The sequence below is a fragment of the Anastrepha ludens genome, chromosome 6 (genome assembly GCF_028408465.1).
Source record: "Anastrepha ludens isolate Willacy chromosome 6, idAnaLude1.1, whole genome shotgun sequence".
Lineage (NCBI taxonomy): Eukaryota > Metazoa > Arthropoda > Insecta > Diptera > Tephritidae > Anastrepha > Anastrepha ludens.
The window spans coordinates 55,681,245-55,705,551 of record NC_071502.1 but is presented as its reverse complement, the minus strand read 5'-3'; the positions used below and the strand labels follow the sequence as shown (position 1 = coordinate 55,705,551).

The following is a 24,307-nucleotide window of genomic DNA, read 5'->3' as shown; positions in this document are numbered from 1 at the left end:
GTGCTGCTTTCAGCCGCCGTCTTTCTCCGCTTGCCTCGAGAGCGGGACAACTTGGGAGTGCCTGTGCCCACCGAAGACTCGATAGCTTCCGTGGGTGTCACTTCCGCTGACCGAGGTCGTTTGGAAGACACAGACACAGAAGGGCCGGCAGAGCCACATGAGGATTTCTCCCGCATGAGCTCTGCCCGCCGCTTTCTTCTCTTCCTCCTTGCCGCGCTCTTCGATTTCCCTGCTTCTTTGGGAGGTCGTGCAGCCACCGAAGAGACCTCACAACTCAGGCCCTCAGAAGCAGGGAAACGTTTTTCAGACTCTGAAGGAGAGGAGATTGCGATAGCAACCCCCGTCTCCTCCAGGATGCGCTCTCGCTCGTAGAGCTGAGAGACTTGGGTAATGGTTGGGGCCTCCAGAATCCATGCCCCTGCCGCCGAAGCGGGTGGATTGCCACTTGTGTGGATTCCACCTGGAGTAATTAATCCATCGTTTTCCATTACCTTTTCGGTTTTTGTTCAGGACTCCTCCCTAGCCAGTTTGGTTCGCGGATGGCACCCTGATTCTATGCCAACTTTGAGTCATCACACGAGTGTTGAACCCACCCCATCAGGGAAGGCCACTCTTGTGATGCCAGGGCTCCCTATCCACCACCTGGGACGCGCCCGATGGGAGATCAGGCAACTCCACACGGCTGAAAGTTTACTGAATTTTTAATTTTTAAACAAAGTTTGAACCTTTCAGTTATACAGTTGTTGCTCTATTATAAATTACATTTTTATGAACGAATAAAATTAAATAAAAAATAAATAATTAGAGCTTTGCAATATGTCGCGCTGGTATTATTGTCTACACAGGATATCTTTGTTTTTAGAAATTGTAGTTGCGAGAGTCGAGCATTGTTGGTCAATACAAGAATGACAGAATAAATCTCTGCATCGAGGTTTTAAAATTAGTTAAAAAAATTCGCCACTGAAAATCTGGCCCTTTCTTGACCAATCTCATTTCCATATGAAAATACATGCATATGCAAATATATACATATGTATAATGACATGGGGTACTATTAGAGGAACACACGCACCAGTGGTCACTTGCATAAATATGTATTTAGGAGTAATTTAAATAATGGCATGTGTATAGATAGGGGAAATACAATCTTAAGGGTTTATTTAAATTTTTTAATGTTTCATAAATAGCATTAACAATGCATTCAAAAACAGTATTACATTTTATAAATTTCGTTTGAAGGCTAAAGCTTTTTAAGAGCGTTAGCGCCAAACGACTTCGATGCGAAAAACGAACGTAGTTTCACAACACACGACGCATATTCCAGTATTTAAATCAAAATTTACATTTATATATTTTAAAACAAATGTAGCTGTTCATTAAATTCCCTGCAGCATATACAATTTCTCTATTTAATACCACTACTTTGGATTGTTATCCAATAACGGCTCGTTGAATTACGCTCCACAAACAGAAAAAGAGAAAGCGGGTAAAATCAATAACGACAGCTATAACAAAGCTGTGCTGTGTGCCAAGTGCCAAGCAGAGCTATGAGGTGTCGTAATCATTACATTCCAAAATATTAAGTAACTGGCGAAATACGTTGAAACCGAAAGTGCAATTTAAACTCACTATGCAATAATTTTAAAAATATTTTATTTTTGTGTTTTCACTTCTTGCACAATAAAATGGACAGGATATAAAGCTATTTGTTATTTTTGTGCTTTGTCATGTTATTCAATCCAGGGTAGATTCAGTCGCATTTATATATAAACCATTTGCTGCACCTATTCAGCCACCTTTAATGAATTAGGCATTATTAAACTGAACTTTGTTTTTCGTTGCTGACCGTATCGGTGCTTTACTATATATTTCAGCAATTTAACATTCAGGTTGCCTTAGTCTGTGATATTTCATACTTTGCGCTTCACAATACGCACCAAACCAATAATATAACGTACGTATATATTACATATATTCCAGTAAAAGCTAGGCACAAGAGGTTCTCGTCCACCAAACAACAAGTTTTACCAAACCCCTTTCACCGTTTTCTCCTGTTGTAGCCAATATGGGTACGTCATCCGATTAGTATCCGGCAAAAATGTTCCCCAAATATATGCAAAGGTTTCACTAGGCAGTTTTATAATTACATCAAAATGTTCACTTACTGTTCGAATTTAAGTTAAAAAGGGATATCCGACACAAATTTATTTATTGCTACTATTTTCTTTCCAAATGTAACTCACTCGTACAGTGCAAATTAATTAAAAACACGTCTGCGCCAAATGAACACAACCAAAAGTCACAAAAGTTGAATCGGAATGAGTTTCGCTCGTTTGCTCGCCGGTTCCTACTACCAGTGTTACCAAGCAAAATATATATAAGGTGACTTCGGTAGAGAAACAACAACATTTAAATGTATTAGAAAAATACCAAATGGTAAGAAAATAAAAAGACTGCTCTTCCGTAGTCACCTTGTATGAATTCGCCTTGAGTTACGACAGAATAAAAACTGAAAAATTCCAATAAAGGGCACTTATAGCAATTAATATCTATAATTTTATTAAGGTATGTGATGTAAATAAGATGTTTGGTTTATTACTATGAAAAAATTACCCAAACGGCCAATTGCTACTTAGTGTTTGCTATCAATAGAAATCTAAATATAATGCGCAGGCAGCTCTACAATAAGTACAACTTGTGAGCACTGCTAATTCATACATTCCACAATAGCAACAACAATATTCTTATTTACTCAAGCCAGCTAATTTCTTATCGCTTCATACGGATCTTATCAGAATCGTTATTAAGCATTGTGAAAGGTGAAGGAAAATATAATATGTCTATCTATCAGGATCTGCCCGAGGTAAATATGGGTTTCTTCATTGTTTCAAATAATTTTGAATATACCTTGCAGGAACATCCACGTAAACTAATACCAGAACTATGTCGGCAGTTCTATCATCTCGGGTAAGAAAAATAATTTATATTTGAATTTGTTTCAAATAGTCGTATAACTACTTCCAGCTGGGTAAGTGGCACTGGTGGGGGAATGAGCATTAAATATAAGTAAGTGTACTCGATGTAACGAACGTAAGGAAGTTCATGTAATGTTTATGCAATTTTGGGCAGCAATGAAATTTACATAGCGCCATCGGGAGTACAAAAGGAACGTATTCAGCCAGATGATTTATTCGTACAAGATGATGAAGGAAAGGATATACAGCTACCTCCTGATTATAAAAAGTAGAATTTTAATACTTGAATATTAGCATGGTTAATTTGATACATATTGTTTTTTTGTTTAGACTAACGAAAAGCCAATGTACACCACTATTTATGCTGGCTTATCAACATCGTGGCGCACAGGCAGTGATACACACACACTCCATGCATGCAGTAATGGTAACTTTGATGTGGCCTGGCGAGGTTTTCCGTTGTACACATTTAGAAATGATCAAAGTATAAGCTAATCTTATTTTGCTGTTTAGTGAAAAGTTTTAATTTTCATCTAATACTGAATATAAAAGGGGGTTTACGACGAAGACCTGAAACGCTATCTACGATACGATGAAGAGTTGGTGGTGCCGATTATTGAAAATACACCATTTGAGCGAGATCTTGCGGATAGCATGTACGCAGCTATGCTTAAGTACCCTGGATGCAGTGCAGTGTTGGTACGCCGACATGGCGTATATGTGTGGGGCAAAAGCTGGGAAAAAACGAAAACTATGTAAGTAAATAGTTGAAATTTTATATTGCGTATGACTTGTTTAATGAGTAATTTTAGGTCAGAATGCTATGATTATCTGTTTTCTATTTGTGTGGAGATGAAAAAGAATGGTTTAAATCCTGAAAAATTCGAATGAAATGTCGGATATTTGCCAATTTATTGCATTTTACTCAAGTTTAAAATTGTAATATTTTTTAATTTACCCAACAGTAGTAAAAAATAAAATTTTAAATATATCTATAGGCTTTGATTTATATTTGAATGCACAACGAGGTTATATATGCAGGGAAAGTGGTAGTGTTTCACTTTTTTTATTTGATTTTTATACACCTATGCGTCAAAATAAATTGCACTACCGGTATTAACACTGCATGAAATCTAAAAACTTTATTAGTGGAGACCAATCACGACCAGAGATCTTATAAAAATGAGAATTTGCTAATGCTGGTTGGAAGCTACTTTGCAGTAGTTTCTTTCAAGATTTCTCCTCATTATCACAGAGGCATTTCAAATTGGTAGGAAGTATTGAATTCAATGTTTGCTAACAGATAAGTAAAAGAAAAGCAGCAGCATATGTATACATTACCTTAACGTTCTCTGAAAAAAGCACTTAGGTAAAAGACGCGTGAAAAAGAGAATAAATGCAAAACATTCAAACTACAATATGATACGATGATATTAATATGAGGCATTTAATCGTTTAAACGAATACCTCTAATAAAAGATTGAATTCCCTTTCTATGTTATTTGGTTACCATCACTGTTTGTTCCCAATTTTTGAATGGCACTACTTCCATTTTTACAATTTATATTTACACATGACATTCGCAACATTGCCGCCCCTATGCATTATCTTTAGCTGTGTTTCCCCTCCTTTATTTGCAGTCATTCATATTTTCGCTTTTGCCAACGAAATACTTGTTCGAAAGTACGCTTACCCCTCGTCGTTTTCAATCAAAAACGCAAAAAGTTTTTATGAAAAAAAAGTTCGAATAATTATAATCGCGCCAGTAAGTTGTTCATAAAAATGTAACATTGCCAGTGAATCTCGTGGTCGAAAGTGTTCAAGAAAATCCTTCCTTCTCGAGGTGGCAATTTTCAGCGCTCTAGTTGAGAAACACGCTAGTCTTCCAAAGCGTTGCTCAACGTTGAATGTGTGAAGAATAGGAAGACGAAATAAAATAAATTATTTCTAATTACGTCAACAAAAAAGTTGAAATACAAATACATAATTATGTACATGTATAAATAAATATGTATTTATATATACAAAAGAATATTTTCAAAAAGAAAAACAAATCAATTAACGGTGCCAACACAAAACAGTAAAATATTTCAGTTATAAATGCGTAGCAACTAATATTAAAAAATATTTTGCATACCACACAGTACAGTCTGTATGTCAGTTTCAATCATTGTGGAATTGTCTTTGCTCGCAGACGCACTTCAGATTAGCTAAATTTTATTTGAGATATTTTAAGTTAGCATCCAACTGCTGACATATTTTGTGTTAAAATTTATAATTGAGCCTGATATAGAAAAAGGCAAAAAATAAAAAAAAGATCAAGTAGTGGTAGATGCAGCGAAGGAAAAGTGAAGAGTTAACATGGAAATCGCTGAATCGGATTTGATTGACTTGCTAAAAGTTTTCTCAAAGAAGGCATTCGATGCTAGCACGATGGAGCCTGGATCATTAGTGAGTGTGCATTTATTTGTTTAGTTGGTTAAGGCGGCATTGATTTATCACTTTTCAGGTTATAAATGTTTATTAAGCATATGTGCCCACTTGCAGTGCACTTACTGATACATATTTATTTACCTAGGAACTATATTATGTCTAGGGTGGAACACTACGTCCATTGATGCGAAAGTAAAGTAGCGTGGCATGTATTTAGGCGTAAAACCCACTTCATGTATATATACACATGCGGCATTTAAGTCACGTTTTTTGCCTTACATATCGGTTTCGTTTCAAGTTCGGCGACCGGCATATTAAACTTCGTTTACGTTCGTGTTGGCGCCGCTATGTCGCAATCGTCACTTACACCACCTAAACAACCCACATTCAGGGTGCAAATCGCAGAAGCACATATATATAGGTGCATACATATGTACATGCATTTACAACTATGTTTATATAAAAATACCTTTAGAATAGAGTGCTCAATATGCTCAAAATAAAAAATGGTAGGAATTTGCAAATGCGTTACTTATGAAATATGTATGTACATACATACGGCATACCAGAAAGTTTAATGCTTTTGACTTCCTTTACAGTAGTTAACTGTACGAGACAGATCATAAATTTATCTGCAACCATTTTTTTTCAACTCCAAAAAGAAACCCGTATCTATATCTTAGACAGTTGGGGTCGTCTAAATTATATATAATTCCGGATTGTCTTTCCTGCAGCCTTCTGCAAAAATGTATATTGCTACAACAACCCCACTTGTAGACCAAAAAGGTCTCAGATTTTAAACAACGCTAGTGTCGAAAAGTAATCTGATTTCAAGAGTTTTAAAAAGGAGAAGAGAATGAAAGTAATGAAAAAATTGTTTATACAAGGTGACGCAAAATTAATATAATATATAAAACTGAATATAATTTTTACAACTGGCGTCATACGTCAATCATATTTGACACTTGTGAATTAGACAGTATAGTGGAGCTGGAGTACTGGAGTACAGATAACCAATGAAGCGCGGAAGCGTGAAAATAATAATAAAGACAAGTTATTCAAAGGATAAAAAGTGGATGACTAAATTTGCGCCACCTTGTGCGTACATACTTATGTAGGTCTCATTATTACATATACACATACATATAATATTTTGACGTGATAACGTCTTATAATTCGATTTAACAGGCTGCACGCACGAAAAAATGTGTCGTTACCTTGTTCATTAGTGTTACCTTGCTCATATGTCGTTACCTTACTCATTGCCGTTACCTTGCTCATTTGTCGTTACCTTGCTCATTGCATTGAATGAACTGCAAGCGAAAGCGCGGAACGAACGACAAAGCAAACAAAGCAAACGAACGGCAACGTTCGACATCTTGCTCTCTCCTACTTAAGTGAGCGTATATATGTATGTATATGCGCATATGTACATATATAAATTTACGTATTTGTATTTGCATATGCCTTCTTATTGATTATTATTAATTTGATTCACTTGAAGAATTTAAAATAAAACCAAGTTTGTTAATAATACCTGTTGTTTTAATGTTATTATTATTTTTTGACGTGATAACGTCTAATAATTCTATGTAGCCGGCTGCACGCACCAAAAAATGCGTCGTTATCTTGCTCATGCGTCGTTACCTTGCTTGAACAGCATGTTATGTTATGTTATGTTAAAGTATATTATGTTATGTTAATGTTACCTCATTCTCTATATCCATACAAAATATCTATCAAACAAATAAAATTAAAATTTTGTTTTGAAAATTGCAACCATTCCATCAATATTTTCTTATGACGTTGTCACGTTAAACTATCGTCAGTAAACCGACTTTACATACAACCTCTTTTTTAAAAATAATTTAAAGAAGTGACGGTTTCTAACAGGAAGTGCTCCTTCGCCGGAGAAGTTTCTACTACAATTTTCAACAAAAAGTTTTGGTTTTGTTTCTTTTTTTTACCTCAAAGCTAAAGAAACTAAACTTCTTATTGAAAATTTTTTGTATTACTTATTCAAAAAATATGTATTAAATTGTTAATACTAATTAATAACAATTCGTCCCCGTAGCCGGATGTATTTGTACGTGACTACCATTCGGTAGAGCCAGGTTTCGAAATCCACAGCGGGCATGAAGGCCATGGCAAATTCCGAAAGTATTTCTGCTAGGAAAAAGATCCTCATAAAAGCTCTTAATTCCTCACCACATAACGCTCAAACTGTTATATAATTCCATTGCTTTTCCAACCATCCCGCCTGAAAATATGCATTGAAAAATTACAATGCTCTTATCATATTGAGCTTTACGCGGCAAGTGCGCAGTTTTTTATGAGTGTTTTCCTTGCCAAAATTCGAAATTTCATATGGGATTTTATTAAAAGCGTACCTATTCAATAATTTTTGGTAGAATTTTTTCCGCAAAATGGTTTGATTTCGTCGTTAGATGGGCTTTTTGACTAGTATATACACATGGTAGAAAAAGTCTGCGTTCACCCACTGTTATAAAGTATTAAAATAATTTAACGTGTTTATCTTAAAACTCTCAGTTATTTCTTTTCACTTATTTCAAAGAAAATTATTCATAGAGGTTATGAACAAAATTTTTTGGAGTTTGAGCTGCGTCGTGTTCAGATAACGGGATTGTAGTACAGCTACTTAAATAGGCTAAGCAGAAAAAGTGTGCGTTCATTTCGAATAGTGACGATTATTTGCATGGCAATTACGTTAAATTAAATTTTAAATCATTCATGTAGTTGACGCGGTTAAGAACAAATCTAAAGAGGGAAAAATTGATATTAGAAATACATTTTTTGTTACTATGGACCAAAGGCGAAAAGAAATAGATATTGGTGAAAGAAAAATCATTGTAAGCTTGTGGCAAAATAGTATGAGCAATCGGGAAATCGCGAAAATTGCTGGGAGGCAATACTCCTCGGTCCAAAGAGTGATAAACAACTTCAAGCAAACGAATTGTTTGGAGTCTAAGCCTCGTTCTGGGCGTCCAAAAAAATCGACGGAAAGAGAAGAACGCAACATAACTATTCTTGTGAATTCTAATCCACGACTAACAGCAAGCCGAATTTCAAAAGACATAGAAGTAAAATACCAAAAGAAAGTACATCCAGATACAGTAAGAAAAATTCGAAAAAGAATCGGATTTCACGGCAGAGTGGCCCGAAAAAACCCTTCATATCGCGAGTAAATCGACTTAAGCGGATGGCTTTCGCCAAGGAATACGTAAACAAGCCACCTGAGTTTTGGAATAGTGTGATTTTTTCAGAGGAGGGCAAGTTTTGCATTTTCGGGATAAAAAGTCGTAAAATTATTTGGAGGAAAAACGGAACGGCACTTGGAAAGCAAAATCTGATACCTACGGTAAAGCATGGGGGAGGAGGTGCCATGATATGGGGGTGTATGGCTAGTTCGGGCGTTGGAAATATGCAGTTTTTTGAGTCGATAATGAACAGACATGATTATCTCGATATTTTAAAAACGAATTTGTGAGAAAGTGCAATCAAACTGGGACTCGGTGAAAGATTTGTTTTCCAACAGGACAACGACCCGAAACACACAGCAGAGATTGCTAGGTTGTGGTTGTTGTATAATGTTCCAAAACAACTTCGCACACCCCCACAATCACCTGACCTTAACCCCATTGAGCACTTATGGGACGTTCTAGAAAAAAAAAAATACGAGAGCGTACAATAACTAGCAAGGAAATGCTTAAGAACGCGCTTAAAGAGGAATGGGTACCCATAAGTCCAGAAATAACAGCCAACCTAGTTGGATCAATGAAAAGACGCCTCCTAGAAGTCATAAAAAGCCGGGGATATCCAACTAGCTATTAATTTTAAAACATTTCTATGATCTTAAGCCTTTTATTTTATTATTATTGAAGTGAACGCAAACTTTTTCCGTTTAGTTTGAATGGCCTTTTTAATTTTATGTGATTTTGTTATTGGTAGCGAAATATGTGTGATAGTTACGTTTAAGTGAACTTAATAAAACTCATTAAAAAAAATTTCTGAAATATTTATTGTTTTGAACTTTTTCTAATGCAAAGAATATTTGCATAGGTGAACGCAGACTTTTTCTAATATGTGTATGTACATATGTATATTTAGAAAGTGCAGCTTGGTTTTCAAATAAATAAATAAACTTTTGTGTGAGTTATGTTTCGTCCAGTTTTAAGAAAAATGTATGACATACATATGTACTCATAGAAATATAATTATTGAAACAAATTTTGCAGTTTTTTAGTTTAGTATAAGGATCATTTTAAAATTAACCTGGGTTACCTTTGCAAGTCTCACAAACATTCTAGCTATATACATATATATACATAATTGGCGCGTACACCCTTTTTGGGTGTTTGGCCGAGCTCCTCCTCCTATTTGTGGTGTGCGTTTTGATGTTGTTCCACAAATGGAGGGACCTACAGTTTAAAACCGACTCCAAACGGCAGATATTTTTATGAGGAGCTTTTTCATGGCAGAAATACACTCGGAGGTTTGACATTGCCTGCCGAGGGGCGACCGCTTTAGAAAAATGTTTTTTCTTAATTTTGGTGTTTCACCGAGATTGGAACCGAGGTTATCTCTGTGAATTCCGAATGGTAGTCACGCACCCTCCCATTCGGCTACGGCGGCCAAAAAAAGAATACACTTATTATATTATATGCTATATTGAATACCTACTCCTATCTAGTATACCGATATTTGTAACAACTAATACAAATTTAATAAAATGGGCTTGTTGGGTTATATGTGCGACTGAGGTGCAAAAATGGTGCAGTAGAACGAGATTGAAGTTCGGCGGCAAAATTATTAGCGTATAAGGTTAATCATGTAACTCGGTATCAGTCCTATCACCTCTTATCACGCTTAGTAGTTTACTCTACGCCCCTATGTACATATGTATGTGTATAAGTACTTAAAAGAACAAACACACACAACACAAGAATTTGTTAGTGGATAGTTATTAAACTATCCCCAGCCCGAGTTAAAAATCATATACATGTATTATATATGGGCACACATGTGTTTAATGGAAAGGGTCATTATATGTGTACATGTGTATTTACATACATATATACGAGAAAAGCACATGTTTAGAATGCATTGTAGATAAGAGAATGGGAGCTTGCTTTATTTTTGTTTTTTTGCTTGCACAAAAATGTGTTCACAGGTTGCTAGCTCAGCAGATGTAAAATTCCGCATTATGGCGCCCGTTAATTGTTTCATCATTTGCTGTCGTCATATGCATATGTTTTTATAGACAAATACTTGCGTACATACACTTGGGCGATACTTCGACCAGTTATTACTACTTTTTTTTTTTTTAATTTTCCTTAATTGTTTATAAAACATATATGTACATATGTATGCAACTCAATCTACAACAAATATCGCAAATATCAATTTTCTAAACTTTGTTTGAATTAAAATACATTTGGGCACACAGAGTTATAGCTCATTAAATTTTAGTATAATAAAAGTGGTAGTATAGTAAATTGAGGTGGATCAAAATTCTCGTAGCTTTTTACAAGCATACGACATTTTTGGTGATATGGAAAAATGGACAACACTGTCGAGGAAAAAAATTATCAAAAATCAGTGGCATTTTTTTAGCAACCTCAAACTTGCACTTTATTGTATTAAATTTTAATGGGCTGTAAAACGGCGTATTTAGATTCTTCTCCTAAATTCTGATTAAAAGTTTGAAATTTTACTGAAAATTTGTCGAATCTGTGAATTTGAAAATACATACCTATTTATGTATATATTTATATTAGCTGCTTTCGATTCACCAACCACCTAGGGAGCAATGAATAAAACAAGAATGCCGCACTGCGTTATTTTTATTTTGACAAACTGTTATGACGCTCATATATCGTTCAAACTGTTGTGTAATTCCACTGCTTTTCAAAGCATCGGTCCTAACGTATGCAAAATGTAATAGAAAAATATCTCTACTTATACTAGGAAGCACTGACCTAAGCATATCGCTTGTGAGCTAAGCGGATGTAAGGCCTCTTCTTTTCGTGGCAAATAAGTGAAGCAACTGGTATAAATGAACATATGTTGGCAATGTGAAAATAGAGCTGCCTTAAATTACATGTGTTGGTACGACAGTGAGTTATACCAGTGTAATGAGTTAGATATAGTCATACTCGCTAGCGGCGAATCTTGCTCGGTAGTTTTGTTGTTGCTTTCGCATGCAAATTTTTCGTTAAGTTAATCGAGCGTAGAGAGAGCGGGGAAGTGGCGAATAGAAAAGGCCTATAGGCAAAGTACCTGATCACCGCTAAATTTTTGTTGCTTTTATACAAAAATTTTTTGCTTGGCGAGCAGAGATTTTTATATGAAATGTACACATATGTATTTACCTATAAAATCTACTAAATATAGATTTGCATATTTAAGCGCTTAACTCCAGTAAAATACTTTCCCTGCAGCTCCGCTTGAGCGAATAGGCCGAAGGTTATCAATGGCGCTTGCTGTGCTCAGCAAGCATTTAATTTTAATACTTAAATTTGTTTATGTTTTCTTTTTTTTTAATTTATTGCATTAACTGGCGAATATTTTAATTGATTATGTCGCATAATTTGACATGAATTCCACAAATATAAAAGATTCCTTGTGTAAGACTTAGCTATACTCGTATATTACAGATAAGTTCATACATATCTACATATATATATGGACAATTATCTGAAAAAAAAATGCTAGAGACAAAATATTAATATTAATTTAACCCCTAAATGACGAAACTCGTGTCAACGCGTGGTAAACAGATCAGAATAATACAATATAAATTACTTTGAAACAGTAATTATGAATCTCGTGACTAACTCTGGTGGCATACAGGTAGAAACTAACATTCAATCACGACCCAGGCTCGTGATGTTTATGTTTGGCCCGACTATCTGTACACGACCTCGGCTCGTGATATTTACGTTTGGCTCGACGATCTATTCACGAGCCTGGCTCGTCATATTCATGCTTGGGCCAAAATTTTCATCACAATTCAGATTCGTTAAAACGCGGCAAGGGGTTAAAGAACTGAATGCTTTTTTAAATAAAGCTGGAATTTTTAAATATTTACTAACAAAACCTATACAGAATATCCTACTTAATAAGTAGTTTGACCAGCTTTATTATGTATTCTGCCTATATTTAGAATTCATAGAGGACCTTTTATAAACATTTGAATTGATTTAAGTATTAAAGGTATATTTCCTCTGAACTAACCTTACTAGTAATTAAAGTTTTGTAGGTAACTTTCAAATGAGCTGCATCAGCGATTTCCTTTTCAATGATAAAAATACACGCAATGGGAGTAGAAGCCAATTCATTTGGATGCGTTTAATTTTTTTATTTATTTATTTATTAAATAAATTTTTTATTTTCTCTTTTATTAAAAAAAATAGTAAGTCCCGATGAATTTGGGCATTTGTCACGTACTACGCAGTGTTCGCCAGGATGCATAGCGTCTTGGACTGAAAACGTTGCATAATGCCCAAGTTTGAATTTGGATTCACAGTTGGATTCTATAAGCCCAAACGAGTTTGAGCACATATTTATAGAGGATAAGCTTAGTGCCCATTGTGACGGGTGATTTTCGGTTTACAAGCAAAAACAAGTTTGGAAATGTTATTCCTAGGACTTTCCTTTTGGCAAAGATTTGAATTTTCCACGTAAGCCATCCAAATGAATGCTTAGCTATTTGGCGGTATTAGATTGCGGGATTGAGGTAAGGTTTAAGTGGATTTGTGGGCAGGTGGTTGTCCTTGTGGTAAAGGTAACATGTGAAGATTTATTTTCGTACATTTTCAAGCGCCAGATTCGGAGCCATCTGGCTCCTTTTGAATCTGTTGCTGTCGTCCTAATAGCAGTGTCATCGGCTAAAGTAGCGCTTAGAATACCATTTGTGGTTGGATGATCGCGTGTAAAAATTACGTACATGATTGGACCTAATATGCTGCCTTATAGGACCCCAGCTTTAATTTGTTGGACATTAGTTTTCGTAATTTCAATAAAATCGTTGGTTTAGATACGATTTAAAGAGCAAATAAGCATTTAGCTGTAATTTTTTTTTATTTTAAAGAGTATTAGAGTCGAAGTTTGTGATATGTCCAGGAAAATTGCTAACCAAATTAGTTTTCGGTTGAGCGCTGTTTGTATTTTTTCGACGAGTCTATATAGACCGGCTCAATTGTCGAATGCTTTTTCCTAAACCCGAATCGATGTATTGGAACTATTTCTTTGCGTTCAATAACAACCATTCAACGTTTAACTTTATCAAAAACGTTTCACTTCATCGTCTGGTTTTCCCGGTTTGAGCACCATTTTATTTTCTGCCATTTTCCTTTGAGCTGGGAAGATATTTCTAGTTAAGACTACTTCTCCTTTAAACCTAATTCCGAGAGGAACTTTAGCATGTACCTTAAGTCCAAGGAATTTATCGTACCATCCGTTGTTAGGTGGTCACCCACCCATGGCAGCCGGTTCTGCGTTACCGGAATGACTCGGGTTTTCCCCGACCAAGGGCAGCCGACACAGTTAACTAGCCCTGTCTAGTGAACAGGTGGTCACCCAGAATTCTTTTGCATTGACTCAAGTATTTAATATTTATTAATTTTATGAAAAAGAATTTTATGTTAATAACTTGAATATTTTTTCCCACTGTGACATACTTACATATCGTCCCCTTAGTATAACAATAGCCTATGTGCTCATAGGCTATTATTTTTTTATTGAATTTTTGGATTCTCCATCGTCGATTTTATATGTGGTCAAAATTTTATCAAATTCTAGTTCCACAAAGTGGGTCAAAACGTCAGTCAAAAAATAATAAATATTTACAGACATAACGAGATTTGAGTGAGAGCTACATTCGACAAAAAGTTTGAAATTCATTTTCTCAAAACATCAAAAAATTTATAGGCTATTTTAATACTAAGGGGACGATATGTGCTTAATAAATATGTGTGTGTTTGTAATTATGCAGATAATTAAAATATTCAAACATTTCGCTGCATCTTTATCGGTTGCGATTTTTACCTTTTCACTTTAATATTCGTTGCATGATTAAAAATAACGTACTACATACGCTGCTTATGATTGAAATGTTTATACTATACATATGTACATATATGTATAAGTACATACAAGGGTATATTTTTCACCCGATAAGGCTCAGATAAAGCTTTAAAAATGAATAGCCAATGAAAAGTTGGTGGTTAATGGCGTTTTCATTTCTCGAAAAAATCTCACTTTCGGTATTTAACATTTGCATATACGTAAGTAATGTTGCAGACGGCTGAAAAGGCTAGCTTCTTTACATGAGCAAAAACCAAGGAAATCAGCTGCCATGCAAGATCTTGTCTCTAGGCTATAGTTTTTCCTAGGATTAACGTCCCAATTTCACTCTCAGGTGACATGAGGCTGAATCTACCAATTTCATTTATTGAGCGCAAAAAACTCGAAAAATTCACTTCTGTGTTATGTATGATATAACTTAAAAGTTTCGCACAAAACTATTTTTAATGCCCTAATTTGATTCGGTTGGCTTTAGACCTGGAAAGTCTACCATCGACCAAATATTCACAATACGCCAAATCTTGGAAAAGACCCATGAAAGGAGAATCGACACACACCATATTTTCGTCGACTTCAAAGCTGCCTTCGACAGTACGAAAAGAAGTTTCCTGTAATCCGCCATGTCTGAATTTGGTATCCCCGCAAAACGAATACGGCTATGCAAGATGACGTTGCTCAACACCAGCAGCGCTGTCAAAATTGAGAAGGACCTCTCCGATCCGTTTGACACCAAACGAGGTTTCTGACAGGGTGACTCGCTGTCGTGTGACTTCTTTAATCTGATGTTGGAGAGCATCGTACGAGTCGCAGAACTTAATCGCTCAGGCACAATATTTTATAAGAGCCTACAATTGTTGGCGTATGTCGATGATATTGATATTGATTAGTTCTGCCTTCCCCAAACTGGATAAAGAAGCAAAGCGAATGGGTCTGGTGGTGAACGAGGACAAAACGAAGTACCTCCTGTCATCAAACAAACAGTCGGCGTTCTCGCGTATCGGCACCCACGTCACTGTTGACAGTTATAATTTTTGAGGTTGCAAAAGACTTCGTATACTTAGGAACCAGCATTAACACTGATAACAATGTCACCCTTGAAATCCAACGTAGAATCTCTCTTCCCAACAAGCGCTACTTTGGACTAAGTAGGCAATTGAGTAGTAAAGTCCTCTCTCGACGAACACATCTAACACTCTACAGGACTCTCATCATGCCTGTCCTAACGTATGGCGCAGAAGCGTGGAGGATGACAACATCCTATGAAGCGACGCCTAAAGTGCTTGAGAGAAAAATTCTGCGCAAGATTTTTGGACCTTTGCACGTTGGCAACGGCGAATATCGCAGGCGATGGAACGATGAGCTGTATGAGCTTTACGACGGCATAGACATAGCGCAGCGAATAAAGATCCAGCGGCTACGATGGCTGGGTCATGTCGTCCGAATGGATACAAATGCTCCGGCTCTGAAAGTATTCGTTGCGGTAGCAGCTGGTGGTAGTAGAGGAAATGGAAGACCTCCTCTGCGTTGGAAAGATCAGGTGGTTCACTTGGTGTGTCCAATTGGCGCCGGTAAGCACGAGAAAGAAAAGACTGGCGCGCTTTGTAAATTCGGCCATAATCGCGTAAGCGGTTATCGTGCCAATTAAGAAGAGAAAAATTTTATTCGTCTATCCTTAGTTCCAAAAGGAGCACCTTTTCCATTGCTTTATTTCAAAAGGTACTGAAAAGATTACTTTCCTAGACTAATGGGCCTACATAACACACACGTGTGCAAAACAAGAGAAGCTGCATTCTTTGACGACCACGTGGCACCTATCACAGTTGGAACGACACTACCGGAAACACGCAGATTCATGAAGGATGATCTGCACTCTATTAGCACTGCCCAAACTCTTTAGGGGAGCTGTATATTGCGTGGTTTATCTTTCTCTTAGCAGCATTAATTCTATTCTAATTAGCGGTTTATAGATACCTACATATGTAGGTACGTAGGTACATACATACATACTTTCACTTTCACTGCTCAAGGACAGCAATTTTTTTGCAACGTAACACAACGACATCCATACGTATAAATAAATTTGCTTATAAACATTCACACAAGTACACGGGCGTTCATTACAGTTGGTAAAAAAAAAGTGTATATACCTTTATAGCCCTTTTTTATTTTTAATGAAGGCAAGTAAGGAATGGGTATTCACATTTTAGCACCAAACGCTTTTTTATATTTTATTTTGAATTTTTACTTTACTTATTTTTTATTGCTTATATGTATAAATTGATTCTAATGAGCTATAAGAATTAAGAAAAAAATTTTAGTTAAATATTTACAATTAAATGTAAAGGAACAATTAAAAGCTTTCTTCTTTTTTATTTTTAATGAAGACAAGCAAGGAATGGATATTCACATTTTAGCACCAAACGCTTTTTTATATTTTATTTTGAATTTTTACTTTACTTATTTTTTATTGCTTATATGTATAAATTGATTCTAAATTGAATCTAATGAGCTATAAGAATTAAAAAAAAAAATTTAAGTTAAATATTTACAATTAAATGTAAAGGAACAATTAAAAGCTTTCTTCATAAGCTGTAACTCTGTTACTCCCATTGCATTTATTGTAGTCTTTCTTTTATAATTGTAATTCCATAGGAACACATAGTTTAGGTAAATAATATAACATATGCATGTATGTATGTATGTTCAATATTCGCTTTTGCTCTGTTCAATTATTTTTGTTGCTAAGCTAAATTTGTTTATACAGTTGTGGTCATACAAATGTGTATTGCAGGAAATTACAGTACTTACTGCATTACTTTTTGGATGTTTAAATATTATATATTTTAGCAAGTAGCTCTGTGGAAGAGTAAGCTATTAAAATATGGTTTGCTATAAATAACCTGTATATTTTTAACTAGGGTAGAAATGTGCTAATTTGTGGCATATTAGACTTCCAATAGAACATGTAAGTAAGAAGGATTGCTACTCACGTTTTAAGGTAGACAAGTAAAAATAAATATTTATAATCAAAAATGGCAAAATTGTGTCTCAAAATATTCTACTTGAAGATAAATACACTTTGTATGCGTTTGAACCATTTTTGCGAACATTCCGATTGAGGTAACTCCAAAATATTAAGAATGATAATGTACGACATCCGGGAGAGTTTTTATGGCTATAACGTGACTAATCGACTAAAGAAGAAAAACGACAAATAATAATAATAATAAATAATGAAAACAAATACCCATATATTTCGTCAGCAAATCAGCTGATACTTTCAAATTCACTACCTTCTGCATTCTCTCCAACGTACCACTTTCATGTCCGCAACTTCATACTTATATTCGCCGGTGCTTATCAGAATTGTTGGAGTTAAAAATAATCGGCCAGCACTGTTGCTGGTTATGCGGTTAGAGAGTTGACGATACTGCGGTTTCATTTAATTGTTGATAAAGTTTCAAAACTCCTATAAACAAATGTACAAATATTATATATACAGTGCATATGTGAAAAATACTTGTATTTACAGACATGTACGTATATATGTATGTATCCATGAGTATATCGATTATAATTTCTTCTTGGCGAAGGAATGCCATATGTATGTATGTATGTATTTTCTTTGTTTTGCTCCGCTGAATACTATATATACATATGATATGTATGTATGTATGCATTTCTCTGGTCTAGTTTAGCAAAGCTGAACAGCTCGTGCACAATGTATTTATTTACATAATATGTATGTAGGTTTGTGCATTGTGTACGAAGAAATGAATTGCAACCATTGTGTTTTCATTTTCTTCGATTCCACCTGTTTGAATGAATGCATCGGGTTGCGGATATATGGCTGGCAGAATACGTAATACGTGACGTGTCACTGTAACTGTTCTACAAACTCACCCACGCCTCTACTCGAGCATGCTTTGAAACACGCCTGTTTCTGCTATGAAATGCGCGCAATTTTTATACATAAAGAACTATTTATGTATGTACATATATACATCATTTTGTTATTTACTCAAAACTGATTCTAAAACTGCATTAGATTAGATGTGGTTGGTTTATTTGAGAAACATCTCATTAAATATTTAAATAAATTTTTAGAATCAATTTTTTATATAATTGTGTCTGAGAATATCTGTTTGAATTTTTTGCAAAGGAAGGTCACTTATATAAATGTCATCTTGATCGAAAAGTTCCCGAAATAACCGTCAGGTTGCGCTCTAAGTAAACTGAATTTAGTTCTGTTTTTTAGGTTGCTCCATCTGTGATTAACATTCGTACCAAAATTTTATCGTCATTCCTTGACATTTGTAAAAGTTATACCGTAAATCTACCTCTGATGTCGATTTGCGCCATGTTGCTGCAAAGTTGGTCCCAAAGGACCTGAAAATCATGCAAAAAAGGGATCCGAGCCAACATTCATCTAGCGTATCACATAGGTTTATAAGTACAACCCGCAATCCAGGCACCAGGCGGGTGAGTGGAGAGCTCCGAATGAGCGAATGAATCAAGACCGAAAAAAACACCTTGTTTTCAATCAAAAAAGAAACCGATGCTCTCGTTTTTTATGGATTACAACGGAATTGGAAGCCTTGAATTTTTGCCAGAAGATCAGACAGTTAATATAGACTAACACTATTTAGGTGTTATGAGACGATTACGTGAAGCAATTCGTAAGGAAAGATTTTGGGGGAAAAAACTCGAGATAACGCACCGTCACTCAGTACCATCATTATCCGTGAATTTTTGACCAAGAACGAAACGAATACCATCCAACAGCCATCGCATTCACCTAAAATGACTACCTGCAATCTTTTTCTGTTTGTTTGAGTCAAAAAAACCACTACAGGGAACACATTTTAACAGCCGAAAGGAAGTAATGGAAAAATCAGATAAACATTTATTCGGAATCGACCTTAGTTCTCGTCGCGATATCTGCTTTGAAATTTCGATTGAAAATAGGTGCTCGAATTGATAATTTCACTTTTGAGGAGGGGAAAACAGTAAATCATAGGATTCATTTCAAGTGGTTGTTCGATGATCATTGTTGAGTTCTTAGCCAGTTATTCGTTCGCAACGGCAGACTTGAGAAATTGTGTGTTATCTTGGCGCAAACTCTTTTCCAAAAGTTGCCTTTTTCTAACGCTTCTCACTTTGGTATGCATGTTCGTGTGCTACCTTGCGCTTATGAAACTTACTTTGAATATATGTAGATTAACTTTAAAAACAGATCCTTGTACCTTAGCGAATCCTAGATAGGGTTTCAAATATAAATACAGGGGCGGATCCAAGGGGGAAAATAGGGGAAATTCCCTGGACGTACTATTCAACAGAACACTAATATGGGGTAATCATGTTTATCGCCCAATTGGCAAAGTTTCCGGTATGCTGAGGTCTTTATGGTCAATACAGCACCTTACACCAATATCCACTCGACTGGTAATCACAAAATCTGACAGTCAATGCAATAAAAAACTCAATGTGCTTTATAAAAATATCATCACGTCAGATATATGTACATATACTAGTATGAATGTACATATATGGTAAAAAAACGGACCAGATCTCCCTCTCGGAACCTTGCCACCGGGCAAATAAAAAACAAACTTCGTTTGTCCCTCACACACAGTGGGGCTTATTCTATTTGGACACACCCTTGTTGAAAAAACCCTGTAGGTATGAATGTATTTAACATACCTGGTTCGCGCCTAGATTTATTACTGTAAACTAATAAATCTTTATTGAATAATTTGGATTTCGTTGTTGTTGTTTTAGCAGCATGAAACATTCTCAATAAATGTTGTTGTTTTAACAGCATGAAACATTCTCAAGTAATGGAAAAAGTAACAGTTATTGGCCGGACTAATTCCGGGTTATTCCGGTAACGTATCACCGACTGTCATGTGAGCGACATGCCGACAGGACCCAGATTTAGTATTTATGATCAATGAATGTTATCTTACTTTTTCATCTACTTATTAACAATATACATATGTATGTATGTATTTATATTACAACCCATTGTACGCAACCCATATTTAACTACTTTTATCAACAACACTCCGTTCCACTTTCTTTATCAACTTATGCATACCTATGCACATGCATACTTACATATAAATGCATACTCCGATGAATATACATTTTCTTGTTATAGGTCTAGTCTATTTATGTAAGGTGGGAGTGTTGCTTGCATTTTCAAGCTTTTCAGTTATACAAATATACAGGGTGGGCCATATAGCGTTTGCTTTTTGAACCACCTATTTTTTGAGAATGGTAACACAAATGACATGTCAAATGTGTCCATAATTTACTTATGGGTTATAGGTTTGACATTTCCGAAATGGGACGCTATACGCTTGAACAAAATAGGGAAATATTGAAAACCTATTTCCAAAGTGGTGAGTCTTCTTCTTCTTTTCTGATTTTAACATCGGTGGCTACGTCAATAAGCAAAATTTTCGGATTTGGAGCTCAGAAAATCCACACGTTACTGTAGAGAAGAAAATGCATCTAGAACGAGTCACTGTTTGGTGCGGCTTTTGGTCTGGCGGCATCATCGGGCCATTTTTTTTTTTTTTCGAAAATGAGCGAGAAGCCGCGGTTACAGTAAATGCCGAGCGTTACCGTGACATGCTGAACGAGTTGTTTCCAAAAATTGAAGAAGATGACATGGAAGACATTTGGTTTCAACAGGACGGTGCAACTTGTCATACTGCCAAAGTTACACTCGAACTTTTGGCTACCGTTTGGTTTTGGCCGCCTCGGAGCTGTGATTTAAGCCCGTTGGACTATTTTTTGTGGGGAGCCGTTAAGGACAAATGCTATGCGAACCATCCAGAGACGATTGAGGCTGTAAAACACGAAATCGAAGTTGCCATTCATGAAATTGGAGCCCAAACAATCGAAAATGTGCTTAAAATTGGGTTGATCGAATGACCTACTGTAAAGCCAGTCGGGGCAGTCATTTGAACGATATTATTTTTCATTCATAAATGACAATGTTCAATCTTCAAAATAAATAGAAAAGTTTGAAAAAAATATTGATAAGTTTTTTTTTCTGGATGGTTCGCATAGCATTTGTCCTTAACGGCTCCCCACAAAAAATAGTCCAACGGGCTTAAATCACAGCTCCGAGGCGGCCAATTGATATCGGAATTTCGGCTGATTATTCGGTTTTCAAAAACGGTAGCCAAAAGTTCGAGTGTAACTTTGGCAGTGTGACAAGTTGCACCGTCCTGTTGAAACCAAATGTCTTCCATGTCATCTTCTTCAATTTTTGGAAACAACTCGTTGAGCATGTCACGGTAACGCTCGGCATTTACTGTAACCGCGGCTTCTCGCTCATTTTCGGAAAAAAATGGCCCGATGATGCCGCCAGACCAAAAACCGCACCAAACAGTGACTCGTTGTGGATGCATTTTCTTCTCTACAGTAACGTGTGGATTTTCTGAGCCCCAAATCCGAAAATTTTGCTTATTGACGTAGCCACCGATGTGAAAATCAGAAAAGAAGAAAAAGACTCACCACTTTGGAAATAGGTTTTAAATATTTCCCAATTTTGTTCAAGCGTATAGCGTCCCATTTCGTAAATGTCAAACCTTTAAGTAAATTATGAACACATTTGACATGTCATTTGTGTTACCATTCTCAAAAAATAGGTGGTTCAAAAAGCAAACGCTATATGTCCCACCCTGTATAAGTACAAAACAGAAATATTGTTGGAATGATTTGTTTTTATTATAATCTGGTAGATAAATAATCAGGGCGTTTGTTGCATGGTTTGTTCGATCAGTCCAGTTTTTGACTACTTTTTCCAATAAATCTGTCCACATGGCGGCAATGGTGGCTTGAATATTGCATTGAATCGATTGTTAATTGTGCTGTATGGCAAGTTGCGTGGTTTTGGTGGAATTATTGTAAATTTCGCCAATATATAGCTGATTAATTTGTGCGAACAAAAATTTAGTCAGCGTGGCACGATAGCGCTTGCCATTCACCGTAATGCCAACTCCTTGCTCATTAAAGTAATAAGGACCGGTGATGTCGCCAGTGCTCTATGAACTGCGTGAATAAATTTATACTGTTCAACTTAAATTTCCACAATTTGGAAGCGTTGTTCTGGCGATGAACGATTCATGATGACTTGCCTAACCTTCGATTCTCAGTTGACAAACCATAGTTTTTGATATCGATAGTTCTCATGCAGTAAAAGAACACCCGATACTTAAAATTAATGCTATGTGCATGAACCAACAGTCTGAATGCATGCGAGGTGGGGTCAACGCACTGATATATTGTATGGCATTTCATTAAGTATGTTAGTATAAGTTTTTTACCATATGTATATACATCTATAGCTAGATAATATACACGTGCTTCGTGCTTGTTTTATATAATATATTACACACGGGTTTATGTTTTTATTAATACACATCCGCTTAGTAGCTCCAAGTCAATTATGTAAGTGAGTCTACTACCAGTTATAGCCAAATGCTTGAAAATTGGAATTTATCTTAAGCACATCTACATGATCCCATATTTCCAATGATTACTGCACTGGCAAAAAAAAATTAAAAAAAAAAAAAAAATAAGTGCATAGACGAAGCAGAATTCAAAAAAAGCTTAAACCGGTTTGGTGCATAACAATTTTGGCCATCAATAAGTAACGTATGCCTGTACTCGTACAAAGTATCTACATTTATATTTCATTCATGGCTACATGTAAGGAAACGAATATAAAATCGACAATGACTTCAAATGAACTGCATCGGTGATGTTTTGTTTTTCAAATGTGTGTCGACAACTCTCAGCGTCACAACATCAAAACGACAGAAATGAATAAAAATGAGTTGAGAATCTGACCAACTCACAATGCAGCTCGGCAGCAACCACAACGCCACGGCCATATCAGCTATAGCTACTACTTACAACTGCTGCACCTCTTTGGAACTGTGCTGTTGAGACAGCGGTTGGGTGGGTGTGGGCTACGCTCAGTGGCATTCAGCAATTATATCAAGCTGGCAGCATCGAGTCTAAACGGAGCTATATGCCAGTAAGCTGCCCATCCAAGCAATATTATGGCTGCGAGCGCACGCGTCTGCTGCTGCTGTTTACCCAGCAGTTGAAAAGTCTTTAAAATCCGGGTTTTACACAATCAACGACTTTGAAGCTGCAGCAGCAGCAGCAGTGGTACTCTTTTACATATTTTCTTTCTTCAAACTGCTTTTGGGTTGGTGTGCCGATGAATGCCGGCTATCGGTAACTGCATAGTGGGTATGTAAATACCATACAATTATGTGGAGTGGGCAAAGCAATAAGCAGCTAACCAGTGAATCAGGCCAGCCAGCCAACCGACCTGTGCTTCATACTTGAGCAAAACTATCAAAACTACTAAACTCAGCGCAGTCCTGTGAAACAGCCAACAACACCCATATGAGGCGAGTAGTGCGCGCACATTGCTGCGGACTATCGCTCAGACGTTGTATCAGGCACCCAGAAGCGATCGTAGCATGCTCATTTCGAATAAAACGTGGCAGTGGGTCGCTATATGGCAGCACGATAACTACAACAGCGCTGCATTGTTCGCCTGAGACGAGGCACTGCAGCAAAAGCAAATACATATAAGCAGTTGGAGAATTTGCATTCAATTGGAGGGAAGAGATCGTAGGCTTGTGTTGCTTGGGCATCTGCCGGTCGGTTTGTCGTTTAGTTGCGTGGTTGCGTGGTTGTGGTGTCATTGGATTTGTTTGTGATTTGTGTAGCGATGATTATTCTTTGTCGGC

General features: G+C 36.2%; 3 protein-coding genes across 6 annotated transcripts in view; 2 read left to right on the top strand and 1 right to left on the bottom strand.

The window, feature by feature from the left end:
- LOC128866158 (ATP-citrate synthase) overlaps positions 1-2,335 on the bottom strand; it is a 28,853-nt gene extending 26,518 nt beyond the window's left edge. For 3 of the 4 annotated variants that reach the window (XM_054106674.1, XM_054106678.1, XM_054106679.1), the window contains exon 1: positions 2,166-2,293. The gene's annotated coding sequence lies outside the window, so the exon portion shown is untranslated. Of the gene's footprint in view, positions 1-2,165 lie in introns of all 4 variants that reach the window. The other variant, XM_054106677.1, reaches the window with a different exon arrangement.
- A 422-nt stretch (positions 2,336-2,757) lies between these two features.
- LOC128866160 (probable methylthioribulose-1-phosphate dehydratase) lies at positions 2,758-3,966 on the top strand. Its single transcript, XM_054106681.1, has 7 exons — positions 2,758-2,863; positions 2,915-2,967; positions 3,025-3,066; positions 3,130-3,243; positions 3,306-3,459; positions 3,528-3,730; positions 3,788-3,966. The coding sequence occupies exons 1-7, from the start codon at positions 2,837-2,839 to the stop codon at positions 3,864-3,866; spliced, it is 672 nt and encodes a 223-aa protein (XP_053962656.1). The 5' UTR covers positions 2,758-2,836; the 3' UTR covers positions 3,867-3,966.
- A 1,135-nt stretch (positions 3,967-5,101) lies between these two features.
- LOC128866159 (myotubularin-related protein 14) overlaps positions 5,102-24,307 on the top strand; it is a 33,970-nt gene continuing 14,764 nt past the window's right edge. The window contains exon 1 of the mRNA XM_054106680.1: positions 5,102-5,426. Within this exon, the coding sequence (XP_053962655.1) occupies positions 5,337-5,426 (90 nt within the window). The 5' untranslated portion in view covers positions 5,102-5,336. The remainder of the gene's footprint in view (positions 5,427-24,307) is intronic.